Source organism: Mya arenaria, chromosome 5 (assembly GCF_026914265.1).
Source record: "Mya arenaria isolate MELC-2E11 chromosome 5, ASM2691426v1".
NCBI classification, from domain to species: Eukaryota; Metazoa; Mollusca; class Bivalvia; order Myida; family Myidae; genus Mya; species Mya arenaria.
The window spans coordinates 37,337,499-37,350,913 of record NC_069126.1 but is presented as its reverse complement, the minus strand read 5'-3'; the positions used below and the strand labels follow the sequence as shown (position 1 = coordinate 37,350,913).

The following is a 13,415-nucleotide window of genomic DNA, read 5'->3' as shown; positions in this document are numbered from 1 at the left end:
TGTCCAATGGATGAAGTCAAATTTTCTAGGGTTATGGGTAAAGGGCCTTAGTTTCCTTTTGGCCTAAAGACTATATAAGAGGGTTACACACTTCAGATACTGCAGAAAATGTATGGTTTCCCTATTAACACCTCCCGAATGAGGTTAATGAAGCTTACCTCGTGAGGGAAGCCACTTTGACAAACACTGTTCCTGGCTATCTCACACATATCACAGGTGGACATTTTGTACACCTGGGCTGCAATGCTGTACTCCTCCATCAATGGTTCCTGGAATATAGACACATATCACATGTGGCCTGGAATATAGACACATATCACACGTGTCCTGGAATATATCCACATACCACACGTGGCCTGGAATATCACATGTGGAATTAGTATAAACTAAAACTCAACAGTGAAACCACAATTGATGTTCATGATTTTGTTTCCTAGAATATACTTGAGATACCATGCTTTGTGGGGTGATTCCTCCACAGCAATAGTTTAATATTCCTTTTGTATATGCTCATTATTAAACTTTATTAACCACCAAAACAATAGGTGATTTCATGCTATTTTTCACCCAATGAAATTTTAGTCAGCCTTAGCCAGCAAGAGTATGATATTTTTAACCTTCACAAAACTGTGCAACATTTGTTTACAATATATTTCATCCAACACATAAATTTCCCTTGAGGATCCCACAGATAAGGAACGCAGCTCGGAGGTCAGGGAATTCATAGCGAGGCTTGAGCGGTTAGGGTTAAGACGTAGACAGAAAATCAGATATTAACCAATTATTGTTTATTCATTTTCTAAAGTGGATATAATACAGGATTATTGAATGGAGGATCAAGAACAGGTAAATGACATACTATTTATAATTTCTTTATTGATTTTTTTTACTTTGAAAGCAATGACAATTTATAAGGTTTCGGATTTACCGAAAGTAGTTCTAAGAAATATATACACTTTGTCATAAGTCATATGCGGTAAATGCCACAAGAAACGATTCACATATACATTGAGTAATAAACATCATAAGTTGGTAGATACCATGCCTATGTGAAATATTTGTGGTAGATACCATGCCACAAATTTGTAATGATAGACATTGATAGACATATACTATCATATTTTGTTGGTAGATAATTTATCAACAAATATAACTAGCATTATGCAACAATTATGGTAGATACCATGCCACTGCATTTTGTGCATTTCGGTAGATACCATGCCGCTATGAAATGATATTTATTAGTGGTAGATACCATGCCACTAATATATGGGAAAGATTATGAAGGCAGATACTATGCCTGGTTATATTTAATAACTGATTGGCAATACATTATCATTTCATGGATAATATATTGAGGTAGATACCATGCCTACAATTTATTTATTACTGGTAGATACTATGCCATTAATTATAGTAGTATTCAATATTAAGGTAGATACTATGCCTAAAATAACTTAAATGTGGTAGATACAATATCACATTTGAAATGGTTCAAATAATAAAGGTAGATACCATGCCTTTTAATAGATTTGTTTTTAACAACGTAAAACTATGAGAATCATTTCATTCCAGCTTAATCTGGCTGAACACCAGGGCGGAAATGAACGTAATGAAAATGCGCAGACCCCAACGGAAAACATCTTTGAAAGATTAGCATCAATGGGGAACTCCACGATATCATCAGAAAGCATGACATCTAACACTCTTGCCAATACACTAGAGGCAATTAACAAGTCAATGATTAGTCTCACTCAGGAAGTGGGCGCTTTGAAGCGCAAACATGCATGCCAAGAAACTGACAATTCGGCTGCAAAACAAACAAAAAGGGCCGAGCTTATCAGCACATGTGGCCCGATATCATCGGACGAATCAAGCGATGATGAATTGCATGAATTTTGCCAACCTTAACAGGAGGCCCCAACAGAGGAATGGCCGGAACAAAATGATTTTTTCAAGCCAATCGATAAAATTGGCGAACCAGTGAGTGACGAGTTGGCTCGACTTGTTAACAGATCAGTAAAATCTAAATCTAAACCGGAGAAGGTTAAAGCTCTAAGAGAAAAACATAGCATTGACAATCTACAAGTACCAAAAGTTGATGAGCAAGTTTGGAGACAACTGAAGAAAGATACAAAGTCTCATGACTTTACAATGCAAAAGAGCCAACAAGATATGTGCATGGCTGTGGTGACAACATTAAAAGCATTGCAAGTGTTGAAGCAAAATAGCCCAGATTTGAACACGTTAAGGGAATTGACTGAGGACATTTTTATAAAACTCTGGCACAATCTATAATTGTCTGCAATGAAGGAAGAATAGAGAGGATAAAAAGAGATTTGTTACCTATATACAAGCCCCTTTGTGACACCATCCCATCTGCAACGCAGTTATTTGGAGACAAGTTGCAAGAAAAAATTAAAGACCTGAAAGAATCCAAAACTTTGCTTACAACATCGTAGCAGAGAAAGCCTTTTTTATCAAAGAGGGGAGGGTACCACAGACAAGCGAACAACAGCAACTACTACAGCAGCAACAATTATCAAGGAACGACCGGCCACTCCTCCCGCATGAACCGACCATTTCATCGCAGGAATATGAACAAGAAGCATACGAAGGCGATTGGGAAAAAATAAACAATGTAGGTACATCCATTAAAGTAAAACTTAAAAATACAGCAGACAATTTTAGAGCTGGGAAGACTGCTGACAATATTCATATGTGGGAAACAATAACATCGGATAGGTGGATTTTAAATACTATTCGGGGATGCGAAATAGAATTAATATCAGTACCAAAACAAGTACATATTCCTACACCAATAAATTTTAAAAATGATGAAAAGGAAAAAATCAATTTAGAACTCGAACGGTTTTTGGAATCGAAATTGCAAACACGGATGCGTGCGACAAATTCATATCTAATATTTTTATTAGACCAAAGAAAGACGGGCGTGTTTGGATTATCTTAAATTTGAAATCATTTAATAAACATTATATTAACACATCTCATTTCAAAATGGAAACTTAACAATCTGCAATTAATGCCATGTGAAAAGACTGCTACTTAGCATCTGTAGATTTGTCTGATGCTTATTATTCTATCAAGATAATTAAAAGAATCAGATCGTAAATATATCTGTTTTTTCTTCGGAGGTGTTAAATACCAATTCACAGCATTAGTCATGGGTTACGCATGTAGTCCAGTGATATGGACAAAGATAATGATACCAGTGTTCTCTTATCTCAGATCTCTAGGACATATAAGTGTGTATTTCATAGATGATTCTTGGTTAATGGGCGATTCATACGAATCTTGTGAAAGGAATGTTAAGGACACTGTTCAATTATTGGACCAATTAGGCCTAACAATAAACGAATCTAAGTCAGTGTTCATCCCGTGCAAAATAGACAATACAATACAACAATAGAAAAACAGAAAGAAATAATATAATTATGCTTAGAATTTTTACAAACAAAAAGAACGACAATCCGTCATTTTGCAAAATTAATTGGAAAATTGACGGCAGCCTCTCCGGGAGTTCAAAATGCATCATTGTATATACGGCCACTTGAAAAGATAAAAGAAGAACAAATCAGAATACATTACGGTAATTATGATTCATTTATGAATATTCCAAGAACAATTGATGATACTTTGCAATGGTGGGTTGACAACATTAAAAATAGTTTCACAAATATTACATCTACCAATCCCGACATAACCATTTTTACGGATGCATCACTCACAATGTTCGGTGCATTTGACCAAACAAATAACTTAAAAACGCATGGTTTCTGGACAATAGAAGAACAGTCACTACACATCAATTTATTAGAACTGAAAGCATGTGAAATTGGATTAAAAACGTTTTGCGGGAAAATCAGAGAGAAGCATGTTCGAATTTACACTGATAACACAACGAGTTGCGCGTATATTAACAATTTCGGTGGAAAGTTTGAGTCGTTGGACAACGTTGCACGCCAAATTTGGAAATGGTGTATACCGAGAAAAATACATCTATCCCCATGTCACGTTTCAGGGGTATTACACACAAGCAGATAAATTAAGTCGATCAGGAAATGATGATTTGGAATGGTCGTTAAATTCAAAAACTTTCCAGAAGTTACTGATACACTTTCCCAAAATGTATATTGATTTATTTGCATCAACACCTAATGCAAAACTATCAAAATACGTCTCAAGGTATCCCGATCTCGAGGCATTTGCAGTTGATGCATTTTCATTATGTTGATCCAACGTCTGTATTACATATTTGCTCCTTTCAGTCTGTTGGGTCGAATTCTGAAAAAAGGTAGAAGCGGACAAAACGGACGCAATAATAGTTGCACTACTATGGCTGACACAGTCATGGTGGCCAATTTTAACCAATCTGATACATGGACAATGTTATCTGCTTCCAAATCCCCAGAATTGTCTACAATTAATGCACAAACCAAACCAAAAACACCCACCGAGGAAAATGAGACTAGCAGTTTTCAGTATATCCGGAAGGCACTGCGAAAGCAAGGAATTAAGAAAGAAACAAGAACTCTTATCATTTCGTCTTAGGGACAAAGCACACGAAAACAATATGATACATACATTAAAAAATGGATACATTACTGTAAGGGGAAAGAAAATCCTTTTACCCCTAATATAAACAGTATTCTTGGATTTCTGACAGTTTTATATATCAGTGGACTGAGTTACACAACAATAGCTCGTTCAGCTATTAGTTGTTTTGTGAGACTTACGGGAAATATTGATATACAACATAATGAACTCATTTCTAGATTTATGAAAGGAATTTTCCAAGTGAAACCAGCTCTTCCTAGATACACAACCACCTGGGATGTGCAAACAGTGCTGAGATATCTGAAGGACATGGACACAAGTACCTTGTTATTACTATCTTGTAAATTAGCCATGCTGTTTTTATTGGTTACTGCACAACAGAGGTGCCAAACATTACATGTGATTAAATTGACTGACCTTCAAATCTCGGATAATGAAATAATTATTCATATCACAAGTGTATTGAAACAGACTAGACCAGGTGCCCACTTGGATCCTATTGTTTTATTTCAATATGAAAACTCAAAATTATGCATCGTTAGTATCTTGAAAGAATACATGATTCGGACACAACATTTACGAACAAGTCAGCAGCTGCTGATCTCTACCGTAAAACCTTACAAACAAGTGTCTCAACAAACAGTTGGACGTTGGATAAAATTAGTTATGAAAAGCGGGTATAGATGATTGTTTTAAACCACATAGTACCCGTGCCGCAGCGGTTTCACGCACTTTTCACAAAGGCGTTCCATTAACGAACATTATTAAAGCTGCGGGTTGGAGTAATGCACAAACGTTTGCAAAATTTTACAAGAAACCTGTTTCAGTAAATAAAAGGGTTAACCTATTACAAACAAGTATTGTTGAATAGATATGAAGCTGTTATGCTATATACACATGTATAACTATGTAAATAAATAATTTCAACTGGCTGTTCTATGTTTGTGAACTGTATGCACAATATTTAGTCGCAATCGGCTCTAAACAATCTGTGGGGTCCTCAAGGGAAATTTATGTGTTGGATGAAATTGAATGATTAAGCTAGACTTACCTTCGGAGAAGGGAAGGCGAAGGTTGATCATAATTTGAGGACTCACACGCGGGAAATTTTGTGTCGGATGAAATAATGATCAACCTTCGCCTTCCCTTCTCCGAAGGTTTGTCTAGCTTAATCATTTAATTAACCTTTGTGAAGTGGAACTGTAGTGGATCATCAGTGGACAAAGACACATTTAGTCCCCTTGCAAAGTAGTCAGGTAGTGGGTTACGGTGGTAGTTGAGGAAGAGAGAGTTGTTACTCAACGGAGACATGGCGATGCCAATCTGAGACAGGTAGTACAGATACTGCAACACTGGCACCTAAAGACATCAAAGCGATTAAATATATGACATCAAAGAGGTTCAGTATTAAGTTTGAATATTAAAAATGTATTGAAATGATAGAAAATTATAATGAGGCTATAATTGAAGCATTTAGGAACTAATAACGTTAATTTCATTTAAATCTAAACAACTACAAAATGCAATAAATAAGATCTGAGCTAAAACATTTGATTTCACGAAAGTATCAGTGATATGATAGCGATTTCCAACAACATCTAACTCTAACCTTTCTGAGGAGCAGACCATGTGAGATGTTTTCTGCACACATGAAGGCAGCCACAAGATGAGTCACGTTGCCCGCCTCTCCACAGTGTGGCCGGAATACAAGCGTGTTTAGACCTCGCTCCCTGTTAAATATATACAGTTTGTTTCTAAAGAAAGAAACATTTAAAATATATTACTTTCTTTTCAGCCATATTGCTAGTATTAAAAAAACATTAAGATCCATCCAATAGTGCCATCCAGTTCAATGGATTATGCAATTACTAATATGCCAAATATGCCAACATCCAGAAAAGTTATCATATAACCATAGACTGACCTCCATGATGGTTGACGTCAAGTGTAGGGGATTGAGGCAGTAAGAAATAGGCACATGATACATTGTTCTTATATACTTAACACATGTGGAAAGTAATTTCGAAACATTTAACTGCATGACAAAATTCCAGACCCTACAAGACCAATTATATTGTATCTATGTTGATATATGCAGCATTTTTAATGATTCAACTATAAGTGTGACCATAAAGTTTTAGATAGGTTTGTTGGTATTGCATGCCACACATCATCTTTATGTACCAAACACATTTGCCAATTTTAAAACTCTCCATGAATTGGAAAGTAACAGCCTGGACACAACAAACTATTCTCTAGGTGCATATAAGCAGGATCCTTTATGAGACCTAAAACTTTGAGTAACGGACATGGATTTTTGCATGTGACACGTCATCTTTAGGTACCAAACATATATTTCCATGTAATTTAAAAATTCCTCAGTGCATGACAAAGTCACAGCCTGGAAATGAACAACTATATCTATGTACATATATGCAGTATTGAACTTAGAGGGAGAGTTTGAATTAAATGTTAAAAACATGTGCATATTTCCTTTTATTTAATATGAAAAGTTTTAACATTTTGAGATTAATTTAAATGAGTACCTAAGTTTTGACATAGATTGATAGAAGTATGACCTCAACCTTTAAGCTTTGAAATGATCGAATGCACTTTACTATTCTCATTAGTGCTATACAGTTTTATAGTTTGTTTCAAATGATGAAATCTTAAATTCAAATCCAAATCAATACCAATGTTATAAGAAAGCATGAGGTACCTTCTGAAGTGGTTGAGCACCACCATGTTGGCGTACATGTAGAATATGTAGTAGCTGTACGGGGGATTGTCCATCTGTGTCCACTCATCTGGAGATGGTGAATCCATGTCAAACCTAATGTGCTCTGTCTTTGACTCGTCATCCACGGAATCTAGACCGGTCACCTGTCAGACAGAAATAAGTATGAGGCATGACTCAAGATGTGGCTGCTAGATGCCAATCTATTTTTCAAAGTACAATAAAACAAAAAAAAACTGAACAAGTGAAAGTTGTGTATACAGTTTTTTAGTTTGTTTCTAATGATAAATCTCAAAATCACATCCAATTCAATACCAATGTTATTACTTTGAGATGCACAAAAATTAAAAACTAGAGCTGTCACAGGAGTGATGAATACCCCCAAATGCCGCCTGGACACAGGAATGGCAAACCATTCCTTTGAAAAGAGGCCATAACTCTAAGGTTACTGCACACTGCATCTTCTTTTATCATGCATGTATTGTTTTATTTAAATCTGTTGAGTAATTTAGAAGTTACACTGCTGACAAGAAAAACTAGCCTTTCATGAGTTATCGTCCGAAAACCGTTTTTCTATTTTTAGTAACAGTGACCTTGACCTTGGCCCCACCAGCCCCAATATCGAACTTGACCTGTATCTTCTGATGTTACACCTGTGTACCAAAGATTGTTCAAATCTGTCTAGCCTTTCATGAGTTATTGTCCGGAAACCGTTTTTTCTATTTTTAGTAACAGTGACCTTGACCTTGGCCCCACCAGCCCCAATATCAAACTTGACCTGTATCTTCTTATGTTACACCTGTGTACCAAAAATGATTGAAATCTGTCAAGCCTTTCATGAGTTATCGTCCGGAAACCGTTTTCAATTTTTAGTAACAGTGACCTTGACCTTGGCCCCACCAGCCCCAATATCGAACTTGACCTGTATCTTCTGATGTTATACCTGTGTACCAAAAAAATTTCAAATCTGTCTAGCCTTTCATGAGTTATGGTCCGGAAACCATGAAAACCGACAGACCGACCGACCGACAGACCGACCGCCAAGCTCACTCCTATATACCCCCTCAAACTTCGTTTGTGGGGGTATAAATATAAGAATGAACAACATTTTAATAAAAACATTTTTTGTTCTATATACTAATATATATTTCTTGTTTTGGTGTAATATCAAAACGAATTTCACCAAAATTTTAATGGTCACAGAAAGTAATATTTTCACTATTAAGAAAATATAGGTTTATGTGATCATGAGTGAAATAAACATTGATCTTTCAATGAAATTCATCAAGTTTTCTGTTTCTTTTAGGCTTTATTTGAACAAAAAATGTCGATTCAATTTGCCTAAACAAACACATCCAAACAAGCTAAATGCTATGATAATATTAACTTTTATAAATCTGAACGAGAACCAGGAGCAGTGAAAGTATAAAAATTGTAGTGAAATGATGTTTTGAATACCCCCTAATTCTGCCTGGACACAGGGAAGGTTAAATGTTATGTTTAAACAGCATGAACAGGGGCATTATAAAACTCCTCAACATTTGACCATTAATTTGTAAGCCAAAAGATTTTTCCACACCTTTTGTAAGAACAAGTGAAATGTTTCACACATCCCAGTTGCATAATTTCCCATAGCGCCCAACATGTCAATGAAGTTTCATGTGTGCACCAGTAGTGGCTATACTTTCAGAGCTCCATCGGACATAAGATTTTTTCAAAACTTTTTATACCAAGTCAAAGACTATAACATGTATTAGGAAATGAGAAATGTTGTAAAAAGTGCAGTTGACCTTATTGACTATGTACAAGCCACAGCATCATTATACATTGACCTACTTACATACTGCAGGAAAGCGTGCAGTTCAGGGTGGGATTTCGGGTCATTGGTGACCTCAAACAGTGGCAGGAAAATGTTCTCCAAAATGTCCTGGAAGTTGTTCACAAGCTTGTTGGTTTTGTACACATCACTGAAATAAGATCCATTTCAACTTGAACACATATTTTTTACAGACATTTGTTCTGTACACATTGATTTGAACTGTTCTATACATATCACTTAAATAGGACAGATTTGAACTGTTCTATACATATCACTGAAATAGGACAGATTTGAACTGTTCTATACATATCACTGAAATAGGACAGATTTGAACTGTTCTATACATATCACTTAAATAGGACAGATTTGAACTGTTCTATACATATCACTGAAATAGGACAGATTTGAACTGTTCTATACATATCACTGAAATAGGACAGATTCTATACATATCACTGAAATAGGACAGATTCTATACATATCACTGAAATAGAACAGATTTGAACTTAAAAATACATCTATTATAGACACTCCTAAACATATCACTGAAACAGGATCATTAGCATTGAAACATAATTTGTAATTTGTAAGAATGACAAAATTTAGTAAAATAAGTTAATGTACTACATACAAGATCATATTGCCATAATCATGTTAATGCTTAATGCTCCATTCACTTCCATCCAAACTTGCTGTGTTTGATTAAGGCCATACCAAAAAAAAAATTCCACAGATTTTTGCAAAAAAAAGTTGGAGCGTGGTAGAAAAAAGATTAAATTCCTTTCTATACTAATCACTATTTACATGGACCTATTTATGACCAGATATAAGTTCGAAATTGTTCTTTTTGTCAGTATTTGGTAAAAAATGACTTTTAAAACAAAATTTAAGATCTAACAATGAAACTTTTTCTTCTAAATCATCGATGTCATCAGGTCAAATTCTAGTTATGAGTAATGTCTTGAATCATATAATAGCATTTAGAGCAAAAAGTCTTTAAAAATAGTAAAATGCTTCGACAAGCAGCAACTTGTGCTTTTATCATGATGACAAACATTGAACAAACAGAAGAAAGGCAATTTTTGAGAACTTCTGCCTTTCAAAAAAAAAATTGAAGTTAAGTTTTCATTTCAGGAAGAAAAAACATTTTAACAGTTTCAAAAAATTACAAAACATCTTTAACATCTTTACTGGAAGCTGCCATATTGTGCAAAATTAAATTCGTTTTCTTAACACTTTATATCAAGGGAGGCAATGGGCAACAGAGTAATGTTTGTTAAAATGTGCATGAGTAAAACAATAAATGCCATGTTTCAATATTTCAAATTCCGTTCCCTTTTTTTTTAAATTGTTCCTTTAAGAGACAAATCCAATCTAGGGCGACCATTTTGGTGACAGAGTCATAGCTGTTGTATTGCACGCACGTTCACATTGCCATATATTCATACTTATAGATATTCAATTCCTTCCAAAAGATTCACATTCTAATGAAAAGTAAATTGATTTGCTGAATTTGAATAAACTTACAGAGGCTAATAAACCTGACAATATTTAAGGTGGAGTTATATAATTGTTCATTTTTTTTAAAAACTGTAGAGAATGACTTGACAGATGCACAGGATGATTACTATGTATAGGGCATTTTTCTGGAAGGGCCCTCCCACCAATAAAAAAGTATGCTCATTTGTTCTGTTAACACACATACACAGCTATGTCACTTGAAAGTTCTGTTAGAAATCATGTGTAAACAACAACAGCAATTCAGTGAATCAATAATTTATGATGCAATCAATCATGTCTGGAGAATTATTATTGCAATAGCTTATTATTTAAAGGTCGTTCAGTGGTTTTGTATACAGGAGCAAAGGTGTATATACGGTCTTTATATAAATGTCTGTATCAATAAAGCTGATATTTACAATCCCAAGCACCATCCTAGACTTTTTGATATAAATCATTGGTTTCATTTATTAAATGACGCAGGTGCTCTAAAGGAAAGGTAAGCCTATTATTAAGAAAAGCTTTCCAAGAAAGTAATTTACTAACCGCCTGTCCTTTATTTATTAGGTTTCTTGTTTATGCAACTCCTACCTTTGTAGGTAATTGTTATTTACATGAATCCATGCCCGACTGCTGGAAGCCGGTATGCAAAATGAAAAATGAAGAAAAACATATCACTGTCATAAAAATGCATTCAAACATGTTTTCTCCCCAGTCTGTGTTTTACTATTTGTTCTCCTGAGTCAGTGATGCGCTATTTTATTTAGTTTTGAACAAAAATCAATTGCAACATGTTTTGGGAAAATAAGGAGTTGACCAAATTTTATGAAAGAAGTTTTTATCAAATTTCAAATCATTTTTGTTTGGTATTTTTTTCTAGGAAATGTCTTTTTACAAAATGAACATAATTTGTACCAAAATGGTCACTACTACCCAATCAACAATAACTTGAGGCCAGGTGGTGATTGTAGCTATTTTAATAGATATTTGCATTTAAGTAATCAGAAAATGAATTTAATCAACAGGCACTATTTTATATTATTTCATTTGATATATTTCCTATTTGAAACAATATCATCAAGAACCCTCAAGACATTTTTGCTAAGGTAGTCTGGAAAATTTGACGCTAATTTTTTTTTTTCAACAGATTTCCGGAAAAAAATGCAAATGCTTTTTGTCCCAAAATCTGATAAAACCTTCTTTCGTAAAATCCTGTATCCTGCTGATGAAGAATAGTGGATAGCACATTGAGCATTATTCAGGGCATATTTTTCCCATGGTCCAGCATGTACTTACTAGAGCCTGGGTATCTGTATAAGCCACCTAACATTGTCGGAGTACACACGGTGCTCAACCGCCCACTTGGCCAGCTTGTCCCACTCATCCCGGGACTTCCCATATACAGACAGCCGCAACTCTGAATTCTGGTACTTGCTGTCCTCCAAGTCATTCATGACCTCCTATAAATAGAAACAAAAAATAAAGTCATTTATTCCACCTCTGAATATGAACAATTTTGGTTAAAACACTTGGGTGTCCAAATACTATGATAAAAAATTCAAATACTGACTTAAGAATAGATGGGGAAATATATTCTGTTAGTAATATCTTACCTTTACAGGCAAAATATGTCTGATGTTCATCATGATTTTTTTTATAGCCAGTGGCGATATATGTTAATAATTTGTATTACAAGACTTACATAATTATTCATTTATTATAGATGAACATTAAAAGGACACACTGACAGTTGATAACTAATCACCTAGCATTGTTAGCCCCTACAGTAAAACATGGATAATTAGTTGTACAGTAAAACATGGATAATTAGTTGTACAGTAAAACATGGATAATTAGTTTACTAGTTAATTCTACACATAAAAAGCAATTTTTCTGTTAAGAGAGCTTGTATTTACATGTACGAAATCAAGTTGTACAAACTAGTTGAAACGACACTAGATGAACTTTTTTTTAATTTATGGTAAAAAAATAATAATTATTTGGATAAAAACTTGAACCATAGTTATAACTATTTATTGATAGTTTTACATTTTACTCAACAATGTATCACAAGGCTAATACCTTAAACTTATACTGATAAAAAAAAATTCTACGTAATGATCATTTATGCAAATTTGAATCAATTTAAGGGTTGACCTACATCCAGTAAAACAGATTCATAATTTGGCCTTAACAAAGAGTAACCGCACGTATTATTTCATACTGCCTTAACAATCAGTAGTGTCTAACCTTGAGGACTTCAGCATAGTATTTGCCCCTCACAAAGTTGTCGGACTTGATGAAGATCTCCCTCAGTCGACTTTCACCGATGGGGTTGTACTTGGCATTGAACTTGTCAAACCTGTGGAATGTGTTCCTGTCCTGGGAAAACAACATTAAAATACTTTCATTTAACTGATGAAAGAAACTTATGAATACTTAGAATTACCTAGAAATGTTTATGATTTCTTTATCTGAGTTTCCACTGAAAATCTATGCAATAAAAATAATAACTTCTGTTTAGGTAAGTCAGCCAATATCTAGTCAGAAGAGAGTGGAAAAGTTTTTACTGAACACAAACACTTCCTTCTAGAAGAGGCGTACAAGCTGGGGTGGCCCGGGTGGCAGCTGGCGTTCAAGTATTTTAAGGAGCGGCAAAAAATAAAATCTGCCTTGTTATAATAAAATCTGCCTTGTTATAAAAGAGTAAATTTAATGCTGAAAGACTGTTGCCGTCTTGATACAATAAAATGTTCACGAATAACAGCTTTTAACTGGCGT

At 34.6% G+C, this 13,415-nt stretch overlaps 1 protein-coding gene across 11 annotated transcripts in view; it reads right to left on the bottom strand.

Moving 5' to 3' along the window:
* LOC128233936 (AMP deaminase 2-like) overlaps positions 1-13,415 on the bottom strand; it is a 68,524-nt gene that overhangs the window by 8,208 nt on the left and 46,901 nt on the right. For all 11 annotated transcript variants that reach the window (XM_052947825.1, XM_052947826.1, XM_052947827.1 and 8 more), the window contains 7 exons: positions 12,885-13,016; positions 11,931-12,094; positions 9,156-9,282; positions 7,298-7,461; positions 6,188-6,308; positions 5,764-5,937; positions 159-269 (listed from right to left, as the gene is read on the bottom strand). In XM_052947825.1, the coding sequence (XP_052803785.1) occupies positions 159-269; positions 5,764-5,937; positions 6,188-6,308; positions 7,298-7,461; positions 9,156-9,282; positions 11,931-12,094; positions 12,885-13,016 (993 nt within the window). The remainder of the gene's footprint in view (positions 1-158; positions 270-5,763; positions 5,938-6,187; positions 6,309-7,297; positions 7,462-9,155; positions 9,283-11,930; positions 12,095-12,884; positions 13,017-13,415) is intronic.